The following is a 23,126-nucleotide window of genomic DNA, read 5'->3' on the forward strand; positions in this document are numbered from 1 at the left end:
TGGCTAATCAAACTGTTATTACAATGAGAAACTAAAACCTGAGAAAGCTCTTACAAAATGATGCATAATGGTTCCTCTAGTAGTTAATGAAACATATCCCATATTTTCATTAGAAAGGTGGGAGACTACAGGTCATGTCTGGTGCAGAATTTTGTCTTTGCTTTTAACTATTTTTCCTGGTCAAGAGAAGCCTCAGGAAAGAAGGGCAAGACAGGGAATTGATGACTTTGACGTAAAACCAAAGTTATTAAATTTTTTATTGATCTGAACTATGGAAAATTTTTATTCTAGAAGTACTTTCCCCCAAAAATAGCCAGTGGAAAATTATTTCCAAATAAAAATGTCAAAGATAATTTCTGTTTTAAACTTCTGATTCCAAATCATACATTGTTCCTAGTGTACTATAGTGCCATAATTGTATTTGTTAATAATAATGTAGCATGCAACTGAACAATTTTAATAACTGATTTCTAGTTCATTATTTATTTCTCAGATCGGGAAAGGTAACTAAGTTTTATTTTATGAATGGAGATATGGATGACAAGGAATCAACTGCACAGAAATTGACAGGACATTTTAAAATTTGGTATTTTTCTTCTTGTGCCTTGTTCAAAATCTGCAATTAAGAGAAAAATTAAGGTAACAACTCTTAACTGTATACTAGACTACAATTTATAAAACCCTTTACTCCCAACAATCCTATGAATTAGGTTGACAAAAGATTACTCTCAATTTAAATAATTTGAGACCCTCAAACTTTGGCACACAACTAAGAAATTGTCAGCTTTGATTTAAACCATATTTACTAAATTTCTGTCATTATCATCAACTCAGCTAGAGTAGCTTACAGCTCATTTACTATCCACTATTTTTCATCTTATTTTAAAGTTTAATGCAATATTTTTTGTTAAAAAATATTTTGTTAGGAGACAATGAAAATATGGTACAATTTTAAATTATAGGCATATAAAATTTATTATTAAATCATGGGAACTTAGGAAATGTTATTGACAGAAATATTTGTGTGTATGTTAAGTTTAAATCTACACTGAGATAACTTTGACTAAGACAACTTTATCAATAAGATCTTGCTACATATGATTCAGTATATATTGACAGTTATGGAATCTTAGAGGTAGTAGGGCTTTAGGAGATAATTTTGTCAATTTATCCTCTTTATTTTTAAGATGAGGAATTTAAACTGTGTAATGCTCTGTAACTTGCCTAGGGCCTTACACAACTTGTTAGTGTCATGAACCAGAACTAAAAACCCAGGTGTCCTGAGTTTCTGAAAAATGCTATAATGCCTCCTCATTGATACTGCTATTTGAATTCTTGTAGAATATAAGTGGTAAAGTGTTAAAATACCATTCATATGGAATTTTGCATTGTTGACTGTTTTATATGATTATATCTTGACTCTATAACAAGATTGCAAATTCTTAGAGGACAGGGGCCAAGTGTTATATTTCTTTTATATTCACTTATTCAGTAAATACTTTTGATGTACTTGAAGTATGTCTCCATCTTTAGAACAAGAGTAAAAAAAAGGTAAAATCTCTAAGTTAAACACTTTACCTTTTTAATATTGGTTTTAATAGTCTAGTAACAACAAATTTAGGTAGTATAGTGTTGTGTGATACAGTATAGTAGTAGTAATATCATAGGAGTTGAGTCAGAAAATTTAGCTCATGGAATAGCTAGATGGCACAGGGGATAGAGCACTGGTCCTGGAGTCAGGAGGTCCTGAGTTCAAATACAACCTCAGACACTTAATAATCACTCAGCTTTGTGACCTTAAATAAGTCATTTAACCTTATTGCCTTGCAAAAACTAATAAAAAAAATTAGTTTAGGAGTCCCCATTACAAACTGGGGCAACTCATAAAACCTTTCAAAGCTTCTGTTTCCCAGACCTGTAAAATGAGAATAATAGTTGTACTAATAACTACCTCATGGGTCATTATGATAATTCAATATGGTAAACTTTTTTAACATATCCTTTGTTAAAAAGTGTCAGACTAGGCAGTAGGAGTATTTTCAAGTTTAGATAAATCTCAGTCCCTAATCTAATGTAGATTATAATCTAGTAAACAAAACAAAGGAACTTGAAAATGCTTTATGTGGTACTTAAATGTATAAAAATGTGTGCTGCATTGACAAGTAGCTTAACCCCATTGTCTTGCAAAAAAAACCCCAGTCATACTTTGGGGCGACTAGGTGGCACAGTGGATAGAACACCGGCCCTGGAGTCAGGAGTACCTGAGTTCAAATCTGGCCTCAGACACTTAATAATTACCTAGCTGTGTGGCCTTGGGCAAGCCACTTAACCCCCACTGCCTTGTAAAAACAAACAAACAAACAAACAAACAAATAAATAAATGTGTGCTGCTGTTAAGGAAGATAAATAAGGTGTTCCAAAGGTTTAGTGAAGTCTTAAGTTATTAGGACTTTTAAGTTACCTTAACTAAAAAATTACTTTAATTAAAGAAAGTATCAGTCCAATTTTAAATTATTAACACTTAAAAAGGCACAAAAACTTTTAGGACCCCTGTATAACAAAAATTTCAATGCAATAGTGAATATCAAAACTTTCACCAGATCAAAGCAATCCATAGCCATATGAAAAATTGCTCTAAATCATTAATTATTAGAGAAACGCAAATTAAAGCTTCTCTTGAGTTACCACTTCATACCTCTCAGATTGGCCAATATGACCAGAAAGGATAATGATCATTGTTGGAAGGGTTGTGGGAAATCTGGGACACTATTACACTGTTGGTGGAGCTGTGAACTCATCCAACCTTTCTGGAGATCTATTTGGAACTATGCCCAAAGGGCAACAAAAATATGTATACCCTTTGACCCAGCAATACCACTACTGGGTCTATATCCTGAAAAGATGATAAAAAAGGGTAAAAACATCACTTGTACAAAAATATTTATAGCAGCCCTGTTTGTGGTGGCAAAGAATTGGGAATCAAGTAAATGTCCTTCAATTGGGGAATGGCTTAGCAAACTGTGGTATAGGTATGTCATGGAACACTATTGTTCTATTAGAAACTAGGAGGGACCAGGATTTCAGGGAAGCCTGGAGGGATTTGCATGAATTGATGCTGAGTGAGATGAGCAGAACCAGAAAAACACTGTATACCCTAACAGTAACATGGGGCTGATGTTCAACCCTGAAGGACTTGCTCATTCCATCAGTGCAACAATCGGGAACAATTTTGGGCTATCTGCAAAGGAGAATCCCATCTGTATCCAGATAAAGAGCCGTGGAGTTTGAACAAAGTTCAAGGACTATTCCCTTTAATTTTGAAAAAAATAAAAAAAACCCCAACAGGTATCTTATTGTTCTTGTCTCTTCCTTAAGGATATGATTTCTCTCTCATAACACTCAATTTGGATCAATGTACAACATGGAAACAAAGTAAAGACTGACAGATTGCTTTCTGTGGGGGGCGGAGTAAGATTGGGGGGGGGAAATTGTAAAACTCAAATAATATCTTAAATAAATAATTTCAAAAACTTTCACAATATCAGTCTGTTGATTTCCAACATAAATGCCTTATTTGCTCTATTTAAGTATATCTTTACCTGCATGAACATTGCTATGTTGAGCTAATGAGGCCCTCAATCCAAATGTTTTCCCACATACGTCACATTTATAAGGCTTAGCTCCCATATGACATCGTTTGTGGCATTTTAAGTATTCATTGGTAGCAAAATGTTTTCCACAGACATCACATTTAAATAGCCGTTCTCCTAAAAACATAAAGGGTTTGCAAATGTGTTAATGTCAATTTTTTCATTGTAGTTTTCATCATAATTCAAGAACTACAATTGTGAATATCTTTAACCTTCACATATTAGATACATTTCTCTTGCCTTATATTGAAAGTTAACACTGTCCCCTTCATTGTTAAATTTGCACACTGCCATTTTGTCCATGTTTCTCTATCTCATTCTCTATTCAGTCATGAGGATGACATTACTTTTATATATGTATTCTTAAATCATTTTTTAATATTAGACTGATTTATAAAATATTTCCTCAAAGGGTTTTATATTTAAATTTTAAAGAATATACTATGCTTTGAAGCAAAATGCCTTAACTTGTCTCCTTTTCTTAACTTCCCTGTTACTGTCAAGACCATCATCCTCCCAATTGCTCAAGCTTGAAATCCAGGCATCATCCTCACTCCATGTTCTCACTGTCCATGTTCAATCTCTTACCAAAATCTGTTACCATCTCTTGCATAAACCCCCATCCCTTATCTCTCATCTCACCTGCCATGACCCTGGTGTAGAAACTCAGCAACTCATTCCTACCTGCTGCCTAAAAAAGCTATTGCTTGGTCACCACATTTCATTTCTCACCACCACAGTCCATCCTTTACTTGGTTGTCAGATTGATCTTTCCTAAGGCATAGGTCTACCATGTCATCCACTGCAGTAAATTCCAGTGATTCCCTATCTTGAATAGGATCAAATATAAAATCCTCTTTTTGCATCAATTCAATCATAACTTACTCCCTTCCTGCTTTTCAGTTTTCTTAGACCTTTCTCACTCCAACAGTATGTGAACCAGTGACACTAAACTCCTCCCTTAAGACATTTCATCTCCCAACTCCAGGAATTATCATAGGTTGTCCCTCATCCCTAGAATTCTCTCCCTCCTCATTTTCATTTCCTGGTTTCCCTGGCTTCCTTCAAGTCCTGGCAAAAAAACTCACCTGCCAGAAGCCCTCCCTGATCCCTCCTCATAGTTGTGTCTTCTTTTTGTTGATGATTTCTAATTAATCCTATATATGTCCTGCTTGTACATGATTGCTTGCACCTTGTCTCCCTCATTAAAATGGGGATCACAAAAGAGACAATATTTGGCCTTTCTTTGTACCCTCGGTGCTTAGCACAATTCCTGGCGTGTAACAGTTGCATAAGAAGTGCTGGTTGATTGAATGATCATTTTGCCATCTGCAAACATTCATTTCTACCCATTTTTCTAATTAAATAAAATTGAATTCTAGTTACCTAGTATAATCACAACCTTTTAATTCATCAATAAAAATTGCCTTTTTTCATTACAAATCATTAATACTTTATTAGATAAACACTTTCTCAAGGACATTATTTGTGATTACAATGTATTTATTGCAGTAAATATGTAAGGGAGATAAATGGCACATACTTTTTAATCACTTTTAAAGGAAGGGAATATTGAGACACATGTCAGTCACCAGCTTAAAAGCTTTGAAATAAGTATCTGAAACTAGAGAGGTGGTTCTTATAGATGTTATTTTTTTTTCAGCTGGGTCCCCAGATAAATTCACCACAGGAATTTATCAATATATTGGAAGCCTTTCTTATTTTCTTTTCATAATAAAAGCACTCAGGCTATTCACATGTCATCCATCATCCTTTTTACTTATTAATCTTGTTACTAATTAATCTTTTTAGTAGCATACATTTTCCTGATAACACTCTTTACTTCTATTTTTCTTTAAAGTTCGTTATATGTTATACCCTGCTCACATCCAACATGCTCCTCTCTCTTGCCCTCTGTGTGATAATCATTGTGAATTTGTAAAACTAGGAAAATATTGGTATTAAGAAGGCAGGTCTTTGTTTAGGGAAGAATTTTTAAGGTCATTATAGGAGTTTTGAAAGTTTTTGAAGGCAAAATAAGACAATTCATCCAAATAGAATCTGACTAAACTCTTGGTTTACATTATAAAATGAGATTTCTTGCATTTAAAATTTTTTTGAGGGGGGTTTCATAATTGAAATGTTTTTGCCTTTTTACAAAGTGTTTTAAGTTATTTAAAAAGGTTTATATTTGATGAATCTAAAGTGAATTCTATTCATTTTTAATAATGTTTTACACTAAAACATCACTTTAACTCTAGGGATGGAAAACCCAAGGTAATTTCAATATTCCACCAATTTTGTTATAAACTTCCTGAATCAACCAAGAAGTATTTAATAAATACCTATTATGTACTAGACTTAGGTACTAAGCCTACAAATACAAAAGAGAGACACCCCTGCCTTCAAGGAGATTATCCTATGCCATGTGATCCTGTCTTTTACTTCTTTCTGTTCTCCAGAGTGCTTACTACTATCTCTTGCACATAGTAGCACTCAAAACTGTTTGATTTAGTCCTAAAATTAGGGTTCAAGGATCTTGAAAATCTAGTTTCCAGTCCTAAATTGTATTTAATTGTGACCAAGAATTTTCAGCTCCTCCGAAGACAGAATTTTTATCGTAAATAACATCTTGTTTTTGGCAAAGTATACTATAATACCTCAATCTATATCTCTATATAGGAAAAATCATTTATAATCTAGTCACTTGAATATATAGAGAATTTAATTTAAAATATCAAAAAAGAATTTATTCTATACATGAAGATGATGTTAAATACAAACCTGTGTGAGTCCTCTTGTGGCCATTTAGTTTTCCTTTATCTGCAAAGCTTGCTCCACAGTCCTCACAAATATATGGCTTTTCTCCAGTATGAGACCTGTATCCAGTAAGCATGTGGATTTAGTAATAGCATAAAGAAACCTATAGATAATTGATCTTGAGCTTATTTTATTGAGAAAAATATATGTATTATTTGTGGAAGTAGCTCATAAGGGAGTTATAAAACTAACATATTCACCCTTCCTTCTCTGTAGATATAAATGACTACTATGTGGAATGTCACATATTAAATTTTGTTGATAATAAACTGATTAGTTTTGTTGATTTGATTTTTTCTTTATTGATTTCTTTCTACAAATGATGGCTTCCTGAGTAGGAGAAGGAATTTGCATATTTGTATATGATGCTAATGTAAAAGAAAAAAATTACTAAAATATAAAAGTAAATGAGTAAATAAAAGTAAGACAACCCATAAGTCATCATCTTTAGACTGTTAAGCCAAACTCTTAAGGAGAGCAGCATAATTGCTAATACAGTAAAGAGAAACTGGAGGACCTTGGTTCACATCCTGGTTTTGCTGATCATTACTTATCTCACCTTGGAGGTGTTCTTCACCTTTCTGGGCCTCAGTTCCTCATGTATACAACAACAAAAGGGATGAGCTAGATTGACATAAGAGATTCCTTACAGATCTAAATCCTATGACTAAGTATACCTCCATCTTACAAGCAATTCAGAATTTCATGGTCCTACATTTGATTTTGCAGGTTGAGGAAATCAAGGATGAATCAAAAGAAGGTGTTAAACACAGGCAAAGGTTAAAGATAATATAACCATAATCCCAACATGCCTATATTAGAAAGTCAAATTCTTGGGTATTTTTTTTCATTTTCTTCATTAAAAGCATACTTTCTCTTCTTTTTAAATGACTAGAAATTAAAACTATCGACTGATATACTGAATGTCAAATTTTAATTGCATACCAAGAAACAAATCTGCTCTACCACATTAAATGCAATCTTAATACCATGTGATTCGTATCTTTGCATTTCATAGAAAGTTCCCTTGCACATATGGGATGCAAAACATTCCTAAAGTTTTTCTTTTAAACATAATTTTTTATAATTACATTATAAAGTGGAATACTTAAGAAAATATAATAACAATTTAAAATTACATGTTTAGATGATTCACTTTTAGAGATGGAAAGAATTTATTAACAATAAATTACTTTAAAGTTACATTTGGCAAACAAAGGTAATTATTTTTAGCACTAATAGAAATATTATTCTGTTATTAAAAGTTAACTCAAGAAAGACAATCGTGAAAAAAGGGGTAGGAATAGGTGATTAGAGAGAATTAAGAGGTAACAAAAGCTAACCTTGTGTGAATTTTAAGTTGGGATGGTTGAGCAAATTTAGCATGGCAGACACTACATTCATAAGGTTTCTCCCCTGTGTGAGTTCTCATATGGAATACTAGTGCTGTTCTAGAACTCAAAATTTTTCCACATACAGAACAAAGTGGTCGTTTTACTCTTCCTTCATGCTTCCGCATGTAATGGGTTCTTACATCTCGCTTTCGTTTGAAAGTAGCATTACAGAGAGTACAAGCAAACTGCCTCTCTTCTGTATGCACACAAGCTCGATGTTCTTTACAGCTGTTGTAACTGGCAAAGGACTTGCTACAGATTTCACATTGATAGACCTTCCCAGGACGTGATTGATGTACATCTTTGCTGTGATCCACATATTTTTTCCGTGATACAAATTGTTGATCACACTTATCACAAGTAATAACATAAGTTGATTTCTTCATCACTGTCATATTATTTACTTTTTTTATCTTAAAATCTTCATCTGATTCATTATCTTCTACATCTTTTTCATTTGAAAAATATTCATCTGTGTAGATAGCTTCATTATCTTTGCTATCATTCATTTCTACTTCAGAAAAACCAGCATCATAATCTCCTTCTTCTTCCCCTTTAACACTTGATTTTTCATCTTCATACCCTTTTCTATTCACTTCAGTTTCTTTGACATAATTTTTTTCATTTTCCTTTTCTTCTGCTTCATTACTAGAGTCAACTGCATTAGATGAGTTGCCAGCATCTTCATAATTGAGGGTGTCTTTACTACTTTTTTCCTTTGGTAAACTATTCTCTGAGGACTGTTCCCATGTTTCTTTAGTGAAATCTATTTCATAGTCTGTTGTCTCTGTTCTGCTAGTAGGTGGAACAACCATCCAGTATATTGGCATAGTTTTTCTATCTTGCTTTGATTCATGTATTTTTCTGTAGGGAAAAACAAAATGCAGCTTGTAGTCAGTAAGAACTTACATTTAAAATACATCCTGTGAAGTAGGCTTTCTCTAACTCAGTGCAGCTGGAGACCATAAGAGTTCAAAACTTTTTGATTCTAATCTTTCCCCTAAATAAACATACATATATATACACTATGTATATACTATGTATATATGTGTGTGTGTGTGTGTGTGTGTGTGTGTGTGTGTATACTATGATTCTCCCAATTTAAAGACACTATCTCATGCCTTAAGATTCTTCTATTTCTACATAACAATGGCATAGTAGAAAAACCAGTACTCTTCAGAGAACTAGTAGGGATCATTGGGCAAGTATGGCAATAATTCCTCTAAAGAAATCTTTGGTTGGATTCAGGAAGTAGTTTGGTATAGTGAAAAGAATGGACAAGAAATCTGGTGAAATGGATTCTAAAATACTGGTTCTGACATTGATTAGTTGTATGAATTGAATTTTGGATCATACAAGCTGGGTTCAAATCTTAGTAATCTTGAACAGCTAGGTGGTACAGTGGATAGAGCCCTGAGCTTGGAATCAGAAAGACTCATCTTCTTGGAATTGTCAATTGATACAATCATTCTAGAAAGCAATGAGAGATTATGCAAATTAAGTGGCTACAATATCTATAGCCTTTGACCCAGAGATTTTGCTGCTAAGCATATACTCCATAGAGGTCACTGACAAAAATAGGGCTGCATACCAAAATATTTATAACAGCATTTTTTGTAACACACAGAACTAGAAACAAAGTAGATGCCCATCAGCTGGAGAATGGCTAAATAAATTGTGGTACATTAATGAAATGAGAAATAATTGTATTGTAAGAAATAATTAACATGATGAACACAGAGATTTATGTGAAAATTAATATGACAATGGAAAATAAAGTAAGGAGAGCCAGGAAAAACAACATTCAATCAATCATCCCTCAACATTTGTAGGGGTTAGGAGAGTTAGCTTTAGGACTCACTCCAAACCTTTATTTTTTAATAATTATGATCATATTTATTTAACATAAAACAAGTAAAACAACAATGCACTCATTGAAAAATTTGCAGTTTCTACTATTTCAGGACAGATTACTTTCTCATATATTATGCAGACTTTGTGGCTCCCAGTATGCTGAAGCAAGTGTTTGAAATAAATTTATGTATCTTTGCTTATAGAAATAAATGATAAAATTTGCACTATTTATGAAATTTATGACTTACTAAATTTTTTTAGTTTTCTTTACATACTTGTATTGTATGTGATTTTCCCCCCAATAGCCACAAATCTCAAAAAATTCCTATTTAATTTAGATAGCCATCCATTGAATAACCCAAGCCATGAATATAAAACCCTAATGTTGAGGGAAGATTATATACAAAGACTAAAATAATGCAAATATAAAGTACAACATAATATTATGAAAGTATAAAAAATGAGTTTGGCCCAAGAGAGTAATGAAATGATATCTTTCTCCTACAAAATTTTTTGCAGAGATGGGGTGTTCATAGGTATGGAGCATTTTCTATCATGTCAGATATTTTCAATATGTGAACATATATATATATATTTTTTACGGTACAAAAATAGTTTATTACAAAAGTAAACTGAAATCCCCAATAATTTACATTGTCCTCAGCCCCAGGGAGGTAGTCAGAGCCCGAGCCCTGGGGAGGTATCTTAGACAAAGGGTCTGGGAGTAGTGGGGGGGGCAGGAGGGGAGTTGTAGGAGTTGTGCCAGCCAGATGCCCAGTTCCCCTTGCAGAGGGTCAGAGCCAGGATTGAACATATTTTGCTAGACTTTTTTCCTTAGGAGAGAGAACAGAAAGAGGAAGGTTTGGAATGATAAACCATTCTATTTTAGACATGTTAAGGTTAAGCCATATATAGATCCTCCAACTGGGTTAGAACTCTTGGAGAAAAACTGGGGTGGAAATGTAGATATCATCAGCATAAAGATGACAATTGAACTATGAGAACTGATGAAGTCAGCAAGTGAAAGAGTATAAATGAAAAAAGAGAATAAGAAGGGCAGAGTTTTAAGAGTCACCCATGGTTAGAAATATAACATGAATGAAAATTCAATAAAAGAGATTAAGGAGAGGTTATACAGGTGAAAGAAGAACCAGGAAAGAGCAGTGTCATGAAAACCTAGAGAATAATGAATCTATAAGAGGAGAGGTGATCAACAGTGTCAAAGAGCTCAAAATTGATAGCATTGAGAAAAGATCTTTCGATTTAGTAATTAAGTTACTTATCCCCAGGATCAGTCCAGTTGCAATCATTTGCAATTGTCCTTTATTTTCTCTCTCTATGCTGTTCTCTTTTTATGCTGTTTATCCTCTATAGATTACTAGTTGTAATGACCTTGCAACTACCTTTACTTACTCTCTCTTAACTTTTGCTAAAATTTCCTTAAGAAATCTAGTCCATATCAACATTGAATTTCTTTCCTTGTTTACAAGAAAATCTGTATATGCCTCATCAGATTTATGATCTTAGGCAAGTTACTTTAAACCTTTGTTTGTCTTAATTTCCTCAACTGTAAAATGGGGATACAACAGTACTTATCTTCCAGGGTTATTATATTGTATTGGTTGGAAATATGGAGGCAGGATGCTATTTTTTTTTAAAAGAACAAGTATCACTGAAATTCTATAATACTAACTTATAGCTAATTATTTTATTGATTTATGTATCACAAGTTCTATTAAACAAAAAATCCTGAATGATACACATGTTTATAAATCCTCACCAAATTAGAATTCATTCTATTTAACAAAGATGTTAGTTACCTGCTGGTTTCATTATTTATTTATTTATTAACACCACATCTGAACACTATGTTTTGGAGTGTACTATAAGACAAGATCAGAATGAGAAGCAATGACTAGACAGTCCTCTTAGAAGGTCTAGAAAAGGGAATATGGCAAGAGATAAAGAAAAAAGAAATCCTTTTGTCAAGTCTTAAAGCTTTTATTCTCTGTAGATTTCTTGATCTACCTCATAATTCCTCCATCCTACACCTCTGACCTTCCTAATCATGTTATAACACCCTCCAGTACTACCACACTTTCCCCATCCATTTGGATCTTGAGCCCTTTAATATGCTATCTACCTTAGTAGGCAGTATCAGGATAGGAACTAAGAAAAGCTATCAATTAGCACTACAATAGCTTTCAACTTCTGGAAGGATATATAGTGTATGTGAGGAGAATAAAATTCTTCTGCTCTCTACAATTCTGAAGTATCAGGGCCAAGGGTATCATCTACTGAATTCATTTACAAAAATGGTGATAATAACCCTATATGAGGAAAATAATTACTCTAGAGAGAGGGATTTACTTCCTTTTCTCTCTCTTAAGGCTAGTAACCTAAGCCTGAATGAAAACTCCTAGACTCTTTGGGCCAGATGTTCATTGAACCCACCTTCCTTTAATTCAATTCAGATAAGGAAAGGGTTTAAACACTTTTCTGAGAAAGTAAAGAAAAAGTTAAAGCAAAATCCATTAGTAGAATAGTTGGATTATAAAGACAACATTGTGGATGTAATATGTTGTCTGACATAATTTTGAGTTCTACCACTGATATTTACAAGCCATATGACTTGGGATAGGGCAGTTAATCTTTTTGAGTCTCAGTTTCTTCACTTATAAAATGGGAATAAAACTTTTACTACATTCCTCACAATATTTTTTTGCCATGTAAAAAGTTCTGTGAACTATCATAGAATCTTAGAATTAGACTGGACCTCAGCAATGATAAGGTCTAACTGTTATCCAAGAGCTCTTTTATATGACATGCCTAACATAATCATCCAGCTGATGTTGAGATTCCAAGGCTATTTGCCATTCTGTTCACTTTTCTCTGGATAATCTCTAGCTCACCAATGTCCTTAAAATTTAGTCTTCCAAACTTAACACAGCACTCCAGATGTACTGTGACCAATGCAGAACACTAGAGAAGGGCAACTATTTTCCCATTTTTCCAAAACATAGGCTTGACTTTGATTCCTAATAAAATACTAGATCATGCCAGACTACCTTGTTTTCTTTTGATCAGAAGAGGGCTATAGATAGTTTACCTATTTTTAATAAGCATTTGCTAAAATCTCTTTCACTATTCTTATGGAATAAATGAATATTATAGTGAAATGGATTCACTATAATGAATCTATTGACCATTTCCAAATTAATTATCAATTGTTCAATCCAATTTGGATTGTGATCTCTACTAGAGGGTCTGAGGTGTGTTTGTGTGTGTGTGTGTGTGTGTGTGTGTGTGTGTACACATATATATACCTGACCCTGTACTAGTTAACATCTTTTCTGAGTAAATTAAAGGCATACATATCTGTCAGATCTATAGATTACTTAAAGTCAGTAAGAAAAGCTAATACACTAGATAAGCCAAGATTCAAAAGATTTGGAAAGGCTAAAGAACACTGGGCCAAATATAATTATATATGAAAATTTCTTCTTGTTGTTCAGTCATCCAGTCATATCTGACGCTTCATGACTCCATGTACCATAGCATGCCAGACCCTTCTATCTTCATAAAGTCTAACACTTGGTTCAAAAAATTGAGAGGTATATTTAAATAGTTTGTTCAAAAAGGTCAGAGGGATTTATGGATTACAAACTTAATAAGAATTAAGAGTATGACATGATGACAGCCTACATTTAAGAAAGGCTTAGTGTCCAAGTCTAGTAGTGATACATCCAATGTACTTCGCTATGATTAGATTACTTCTCCATTGCTTTGTTCAACTCTTGAGAACTGCATTTTATAATAGATGCGAATAAGTTTAAAAACAGACAAATGCAGGTGGAGAATGAAAAAGGAGCAGAGTTCAAGAGATCTGAAGATGAAGAAACTGAAGATATATGGCCTGAAATTAAGACTTAGTAAGGATATGATCACTGTCCTCAAGTTTCTGACATGCTATCAGGTGGAAAAGGATTATAATCGTTTTACTTAAGCCCTGCAGAACTTGAAATAATGGGTAGCAGTTATAATGAGGCAAATTTAGTCTTTCTAACAATGTTATTCAAAAGTATGGAGAAATAGTGGATTATCCATCATTTCAGTTCAAGAAAAAGTTGAATGAGCACTTATGGAGTATGATTTAGGAAGTATTCTTCTGTTATGGAATGGAACTAGATGACATCTGAAGTCCTTTCTAGTTGTGAGATTTTGTGATTGATGATGATGATGATGATGACGACATCAGGATGATAATGCCATGACAAGCATGTGAAAGGAATTTGAGTGGGGGGAGAGCTATGCTAAATCACCAACCTTACTTTCTTCTTCAGTGCTATCTGGGTCCAGTGACCAGATATGAATCAGGATGACTGGAGATGGCCCTGGATTTGAGGCAAACAGGGTTAAGTGACTTGCCCAAGGCCACACAGCAGGTGAGTGTTAAGTGTCTGAGGCTGGATTCAAACTCCTGTCCTCCTGACTCTAAAACCATCACCTAGTTATATCAAGGACAGATAAAGACTTTTTCTCTAACTCTCAAAAAAAGTATGTCTGATATTTAAATCATCATTAACTTTCCCACCCCAAATCTCTCATGATCAAGTAAAATAATACATAAATTGAAAATAAAGATCACTAAATAATCTTGGGTCCACTTTTCAGCACTTGTGTCCAGACATACATACACAAAATGTACCTTACATGAGTATTGTAAGCAGACCTCTGGGCAAAACTTGCAAGGCAATAGCCACATTTATAAGGTTTTTCTCCTGTGTGAGTTCTAATGTGAACAGTCAGGCCACATTTGGAGCTGATAACCTTGTCACAGTAGGGACAAGCCTGAGGATTCCTTTTCTTTTCATGCACTCTTTGTATGTGACATTTTATATCCTTTTGACGTTTAAACTTCTTGTCACAAAACAGGCACGGGAAGCACCGATCTTCATTATGAACTGTGACTTGGTGTTGCCGTAGGTTCTGGCGATTGGAAAAAAGCTGGTCACACACATTACAGCTATATTTGATGACAACATTAATCCCATGTTCAGTCTCCATGTGTGACTGATATGATTTGATGAAAGGGAAGGACTGTTCACATTTTTCACACTCATAGGCTTCTGCAGACACCTGAGGCAAATCCTGCCTTAAGTTGCTGGATTCATTTGAGCTCAGAGGCTGGGAAATATGAGAATTCTTATCCTCATCTTGCTCAGATAACATACTTCTTCTGATGACTAGACAAGTTTCTTGGGCCTCCAATCCACAGAGAGGAGAGTGTTTTTTTTTCCTTTCTGAACTGATTACATCTGTGGTGTGGCTCTCTGTGGACTTTCTTCTGGGCTGCTTCACTATCTTGGTTAGTCCAGTTCTCACATCAGTTACAACCATGCAAGTTTGATTTGAACCGTCTGTTAGTAGTGTTCTATGTTTCTGCATATCCCAGAGTTTTCTCTTCCCAGGAGTCACTATGACTGGTGGAGAATCATTCAGTTTGGTCTGATGAGCATGTTGATCACAGACCCAAGAAGCCCTACCATTTTCACATACCTGAGTTTTCAAATGGAGACTTATATCCAAGCCATCCATTTTATTTTCTGCCTTTATTTCCTCACAAATGTCAAGTAGGTCCTTGCATTCAAGTCTCTCTGCTACCTCTCTCATTCGATGCAATTTCTCTGGTTCAATCTCAATTTTTGCAGTATAGATAAATTCCAGAAAGGATGTGAATTCTTCTGTGTAAATGTCATCTAAAACAACAGTGCACCTCTTAATGTCTGACATTTCATCATTTAGAAAAAGGCCTTTAAAGTAGTTGCTTGAAGCAGCCAACACTGCTTTATGTACCAAAAATTCTTCCTGGATTCCAAGATGTACAGTATGAACAGCTACATCACAGAAATGACCAAACTGATAGAGAGAATGCAAGGCACTCAGAAGATTTGAAGCAGCCACTTTAGATCGCACCAAGATTTTCTTTTTCTCCATTCTGTTATTAAGGAAAAAAGAGAAAACAATTAGAAGAAGCTATTTGCCAGAGTGATATTTGTTTCACTGTTCTTTTTGAGGTGCCATCTAGATGACCATGAGATTGAAACTAGTTACTTTTCCATTGTCAAATATACTCACAAACACCTAGGCTTTAGTATAATTCTAGAAGGAAATAGTTTTATATAAAGATTATCAGTGTTACAAATATTAGCTAAATTTACTGTTGATCATATTTTGGGGTGTTGATATTAAGGAATACATAAAAGCATTAACTGGACAAGTATTTATTAAGTACCTACTGTTACTGTTACTGTTACCTAAGTTACAAATGTACTTACACAGGTGTAAATGAAATACAAGAGGAGCCTATAACAAGGAAAAAACCCATGAACACACATAAGTATTTACAAAATAGTTACACAATAATTTTAGTACATCAAAGGATTTGGGACTAGAAAAGTAGTGCTTGAGCTGAGCCTTAAAAGGAATGAGGGATTCTAAGAGGTAGAAGTAAGACACCTCAACAGAGATTGCTAGGTTTAGATGAAGGTTGTGCTTGAGGAGGAAAAATTAGTTCCTATAGACATAATGAATTTGAAAACACTAGAGGATATGCAGGAAGAAATGTATCATAGGCAGCTGGTGTTTTGGGGCTGGAGCTCAGAAAAAAACAAGGTGAGAATGACTAAGTGCACCTTGTTTTATCTATAATTGTGCCAATATAACAGGAAGGGAGGTTTTAGCTTCTAAAGCCATGTCTGACAGTGCTGTTGCCCAAATAAAGAATCTGGGGGAAAAATGAGATTTCATTATCCACAGCTGCCTTTGAACTCAGGACTTTCTGACTCCAAGCCTAGTACTCCTTTATTATACCATTTCATATTCATTTGAGATAATGGTTCAATGTATTAAGTAAATATTGTATTCACCAAATCATTGTATTTTATAGTGTAGAGGCCCTTATAATCTAGTCTAATGCCTTATACTTTAAGGAAAAAAAAACTCTGAAATTCAAAGAGGTGTGATCTATTACCACTATCTAGAATTATCACTACCAAGAAAGAAATTAATTTTTTGCCTTTAATTCAAAAGATTTCTAGGCAGCATCATTTTAAAAGTTCATTGAATAAAATGCCTACATACAATATCAATCATTTTAGTACTTAAGGAATTATGATTTCATCAATATCTCCCTCTACTAACATGTCTTAAATGAAACATATATAATTCAGTATACAATCTTCACAAGTTGCTATGGCCAAAAAAATAATTACTCTGTACCCAGTTTGGAAATGAACCCATTTGAACATAGTTAGGTCGTTTTAGTTGGATTGATATAGTTCGTAATCAGGACAGTATTCAGCCTTTCCAGGTTGGTGGGATCTCTCCTTAAACCCCTCTCTGATCACACCATAAAAAATACCTAAATATAATTCATTTTTAAAGAGTATACTATAATTGCATACTAAAACAATATTTGCTAAGAATAAGTCCTATATACTTTTATAAAAAGTCAGGATTATCATAAGCTGCTTAATCATATACTACTAACTTTTAAAACTGTTTGTCTAAACTATCACATAAATAAATGCTCTTTTAATTGATTTATGTATTTTCATATTCAGATGTTTTGCTCAATGCAGCATTATATCCATATGTACAAGTGTTAATAAAAAAACAAAAACAAAAACTCCCACCCAAAAGTGAATATAGAGAATCGATACTTTGACCCACCATTCAGAAAGCTTCTTTGCTCTTCAAGATTTATATGTAATAAAAACAAATGACTCCCACCTCTTGCTATACATGTCAACAAATTCTTCAGTTATCTGTTTTTAAAATTAGCTCAGTAGAGTTTGGAAAAGCTTAATTTTGACAATGGGGAAATTTATTTCCAAAAAAATCACTCCACCATTTTGTCATACGAATTGTTGCTAGAAATACCTCATAGAAGTTACTAATGTTAGTAACTATTACAAAGCTAAATTTACCTGGTATAAATTTGAAACATATCAAACAATAAATTGAAAAGCAATTTTGCTTTTTTTTAAATCTTTAGTTTCTTCTGAAATCTAATGAAGCTTCTATGCTACACTGAGGCTATTAAGTGATATAGTGGAGAAAATAATGGACTTGGGCTTAGGAAGATAGGAAGACCCAAGTTTGAATATTGCCTTAATTACCGTTGTGTGACTCTGGAAAAATTGTTGTTGTCCTTTGTAATTGAAGACCATACCATCAAATGAATGATGGCATAACTTACACACTTCTCTCTGAGTTTCAGTTTCCTTAGTAATATGAGGGAGTTGGACAGTTTTTAAAATCTAGATCTATGATATATGATTCTATCTATAATCTAGATATATGTTTCTAGATATTAATTACTGGGAAAATCAGATCCAGAGTAGAATTTCCACCTTTGGGAAATAAGATTATCATTGAGCAAGTCAAGAATTCCATAAAACACTTCTAGATATATGATCCTATGTTGGGCATCATATAAAAGATAAGTAGATATCTATACACACAAATGTAATCAAAATTCAGTATTAGGTTCCAGCTTGGATCAACAACAAAGTTTAAATATAAAAATGAACATGGAATAAAAAAGATTAACTTGACAGTAGGCCCAGAATTGCTACCTATGACAAGAAATACAGAAGTTATTAGATGAAAGCTGGGAAAAGAGATCAAAAGTATTATAGTATTTTAGAACTAGCAAGAAAAAGAGTGCAATTTTTTCAGTTTCAGTAGTTTCTGACTTTGTTCTGGAGTTGTTTGTTATTTTCTTCTTCATCTGATTTTATTTATTGATTTGTTTGTTTGTTTTTCACATAAGGAAACAAACAAGTAGATTTAAGTAACTTGCCCAGGGAGTCTCAAAGCTAGAAGTGGTTGAGGCTGGGTTTGAACTCAGGAAGATCAGTCTTCTTGACTTCAAGCCCAGACTTTTACTGTGCCACCCAGCTGCCTTTGTGATAATCTCAGCCTTGTGATATGACCTTAGTGATATTCTTAGCAAAACAGAATTCTTGAGAAACATGAAACACAAATCAACTTGAAAGAAGATAAAGGCCTGTCAAAAATAAAAGGCCAACAATTGTTTACATACTTGTCTTAGAAGTTTTAAAATCCTTTATTTGGCAGAATGTCTTAGATATAAGCTCCCTTCTCTCTCCTTTTATATGACAACCATTCTGGTGCAGGTCCTTTATTACCTTACACCTGGTCTATTGCCTTTTGATTGATTTCCTTGCCTCAAGTATTTCTCCAATCCAGTTCACTTTCCATCTGTCAAGGTGATTTTCCTAAAAATAAGAGCAAACTAAGAACAAGGTAGTTCTGCTTTCTCTCAATGCTGTTTGTTTATGATACTATCTACTATAAACAGTCCTTTGCCTATACTAAGAACAGGCATGTTTGCTAGGCAGTTTGCTTTCTGTGAATCTCTACCAAAAAGGTGATATAACCGGTAGAGGAAATGTCCGACAGTTAAATTTATTATATAAGGTTGATTTCTAGCTAGAATTGAGAATAAACAATAAAGGATTGTCCTCTATGACTTAACTATTTCTAAAAATCTAATTACTCCTTTTAGGACTCATTTGCTGAGTGTAGTGGTTACATTAACACAGACATAATGCAGAGTAACAGAATTGGAAATGGGGTAAGAAGACCTGGATTTAAGTCCCAGTTCTGTCACTTCCTAATTATGGGACCTAATCTATATAAACTTCAGTTTCCTCAACCTGAAAAATGTGAATAAAATCACCAGCACGATCTAGTTCCTAATTTATCAGAGCTGAAGTAGAAAACGTAATTAGGAAATATAAATAAAATACTTTTAACAAGCAAAGTTCAGAGATTCATGTTTCTATCACCAAATCCCATCATGTCATGAAATTCCAAAATAATCATTAAAATGAATTTAGTGGTGTTACTTCCTTGGAGGGTGAGAAGATCAATAGTCTGTGGAGTAAAAGGAGGAGCTTATTTAGTTAGTTAGGTCTATGTGTACATGTTGCTCTCTCCTGCCCCCTTCTTGAAGAAAGGGATTATTTCATTTTTGTCTTTTTATTTCCTGATATTTAAAAGATGCTTTTTAAAGGCTTGTTAAATCAGAATGCTTATGGAATTCTTGACTTGCCTCAATGATAATCTTATCTTCCAAAGGTAGAACTTCTACTCTGGATCTGATTTTTCCAGTAATTAAGAATTAGAGATAGTGCCTAAAGGGCAACAAAAATGTGCATACCCTTTTCACTACTGGGTATATTTACACTACCCTGAAGAGATTATGAAAAAGGGTAAAAACATCACTTGCACAAAAATATTCATAGCAGCTCTGTTTTTGGTGGCAAAGAATTGGAAATTAAGTGAATGTCCTTCAATTGGGGAATGGCTTAACAAACTGTGGTATATGTATGTCATGGGACACTACTGTTCTATTAGAAACCAGGAGGGATTGGAATTCAGGGAAACCTGGAGGGATATGCATGAACTGATGCTGAGGAGATGAGCAGCAGATGAACGTTGCACACCCTAACAGCAACATGGGAGTGATGGTCAACCTTGATGGACTCCCTCATTCCATCAGTGCAACAATAGGGATAATGTGGGGCTATCTGTGATGGAGAATACCATCTGTATCCACAGAAAGAATTATGGAGCTTGAACAAAGACCAAAGGCTATTATCTTTAATTTAGGGAAAAAACCCATTATCTTGTTATATAATTTTGCTATCTCTTATACTTTATTTTTCTTCCTTAAGGATATGATTTATCTCTGATCCCATTCAACTTAGATCAATGTATACCATGGAAACAATGTAAAGACTAAAAGACTGCCTTCTATGGGGGGTGGGGGGAGGGAAGGAAGATTAGGGGGAGAATTATAAAACTCAAAATAAATAAAATCCTTCTTTAAAAAAAAAGAAATGGGGGCGGCTAGGTGGTGCAGTGAATAAAGCACTGGCCCTGGAGTCAGGAGTACCTGGGTTGAAATCTGGTCTCAGACACTTAATAATTACCTAGCTGTGTGGCCTTGGGCAAGCCACTTAACCCCATTTGCCTTGCAAAAACCTAACAAAAAAAAAAAGAAATGACTAAGGAAACACAGGCCCAAGTCTTGTTTGATAATGAATAGCAAATATGTTTGTAAATAAATATTGATTTATTAAGAAAAAAAAAAGAATTAGAGATAGTGTTCACTGTCTTAGAATTTGGTTAGGGGGAAAAGTCAGGTATAATCTGATGTGCACTTTAGTTTGGGAAGATCCAATTTCAGAGGGTTTAGAAAAAGGACTAGTAGTATTACATGGCCTAAAATTTTATTAGCCTAAGCGGGAAAAGAAATTCTTATAAATAAAATTCTGAGAACACAAAGGGAAAATTCTCATAAGGAAGAAAGGAAGTTATATAAAGAGATCAATACAGCAGCTATACAGTGAACTCAAAATAATTTGGATTTTTAAAAATCACATTTAGCAGAAAGGCAAGTTACTTATTATGAATACAAAAGTGTAGCAAAGTCCTAAAAGAATGCTATCACGAGCACTACAGCTCAGAATGAGCTATGGTTGACAAAAAAAAGCCAAAAACAACAAAAAAGGTGAATTCTGATTTATTATTATTATTTTTAATGATGTTGAGAAAAAGATAAAAAAAAGACAAAGGAATGCTCATAGTAGATAGTATCATAAACAAACAGCATTGAGAGAAAGCAGAACTACCTTGTTCTTAGTTTGCTCTTATTTTTAGGAAAATCACTTTGACAGATGGAGAATGAACTGGATTGGAGAAAACCTTGAGACAAGGATATCAATCAAAAGGCAATAGACCAGGTGTGAGGTACTGTACCAGAATGGTTGTGATAGAGAGCATATATACAAGACATTCTACTAAATAATTTCAAAATCGATTTAGGTAATAATATATTCCCATTTTCCTCCCCTTTTCTCTTCTCATAACCAATAAAACAAAACAAAACCAACCCTAGATATTTTGTTTCTTATTTTACTCCTCACTGTGACTGAAAAGGTGTGGGATTTTTAAGCTCCAGACTGAGGGTTTTAATTTTATCCTGGAAACAAAATAGAACTATCAGATCTATGTTTCGTTCAAATTGATATTTAGGAGAAACTCAAAGCAGAGAGAGATCAAAGAGGGGGCTATTGTAATAATTTACACAGGAGGTGATAAATATCTTCAAATGATGACTTTGTATACAGAGAGAATGGGATGGAAGTAGAATAGACAACTCTTAGAAACTCATTGGCTATAAGAATAAAGGAGAGGGAAAAGTCAAGGATGACTCTGAGGTTGCAACCCTGGTTGACTAAAAGGATGATGATGATGATGATGATGATGATGCCATCAACAGAAATAGGGAAATTTGGAAGAAGGTTGTACATATCTGTTATTTAACCTGATATATAAATGTGCTTTTATTCTCTACTTTGGCCAGTCAGTTTGGTTTTTACATAGGATTTGCTTGATATAGAGTGATGTGACCTTAGCATTCTTTAGAAAAATTATCCAAGATCTTTGTAGAGCTTCACAAACTTTTCAGGCAAAAATTTTTCCTTCTGAGTAGCAGCTGCTAGTATATTTACTGAATCATTAAATATAGATTTATATGACAAAGCAAATTAAGCAAATTATATATAAATGCTTCATTTGATGTAGACAAGAGAATAAATTAGATAAATTGCCAGTGATATCAATAATGTTATATAGAGGGTTATCTTATGACTTAATCTTTTGTAATTCAAAAATTTTATTGATAATGCTAGGTTTGGTATCAACCATAGCAAACTTGCAAAATCACATTAAAATATAATTGGGAAGTATTTAACAAAGTAAATAAAAATATGATAGAAAATTATATAATAATATTATTTATACTAAGTCAATATGTAGTCAATTTCTATATGAATCAAACCACAACACAAAGTATTATAGTTGAAATGAAGCTCAGTGACCATCTAGTCCATCTCAAAATAATGCCCTCTTCAACAATGGTTGTCATCAATTGTTGTACCTGAAGAGGACTAAACAACATCATTATGTTGGGGTTAAGGTACAATGTGTTCAACTGTGCCTGATCAGAATAATATGAGCTTGGAAAGCCCACATTCTAACCACCATTATATTATACTCACTTAATTGCCTAGACAGCCAAAAGTTTATTTTAACCATCCTTCAAGAGGATCCTATACCCTTAGCATTTTAACTATATTATTCAGTTTTATAACATATTCAGAACACCAAAACCAGATTAGGGTTCTTGGTAAAGTCAACACAAAGCATACCTAGTAAACATATGCAACTCAATGAGGTATGACACCAGAGGATTTGCACCATTTTTATTGATGTATAGTTAAAATTGTCTTTTTCCTTGATGAGT

At 33.8% G+C, this 23,126-nt stretch overlaps 1 protein-coding gene across 2 annotated transcripts in view; it reads right to left on the reverse strand.

Annotated features, from left to right (window-relative positions):
* Positions 1-23,126, reverse strand: part of LOC141504365 (uncharacterized) — a 32,562-nt gene that overhangs the window by 2,612 nt on the left and 6,824 nt on the right. For both annotated transcript variants that reach the window (XM_074209320.1, XM_074209321.1), the window contains exons 2-5: positions 14,427-15,716; positions 7,814-8,728; positions 6,435-6,529; positions 3,600-3,767 (exon numbers count right to left, since the gene is read on the reverse strand). In XM_074209320.1, coding sequence (XP_074065421.1) covers positions 3,600-3,767; positions 6,435-6,529; positions 7,814-8,728; positions 14,427-15,716 — 2,468 coding nt within the window. The remainder of the gene's footprint in view (positions 1-3,599; positions 3,768-6,434; positions 6,530-7,813; positions 8,729-14,426; positions 15,717-23,126) is intronic.

Source organism: Macrotis lagotis, chromosome 1, assembly GCF_037893015.1.
Source record: "Macrotis lagotis isolate mMagLag1 chromosome 1, bilby.v1.9.chrom.fasta, whole genome shotgun sequence".
Lineage (NCBI taxonomy): Eukaryota > Metazoa > Chordata > Mammalia > Peramelemorphia > Peramelidae > Macrotis > Macrotis lagotis.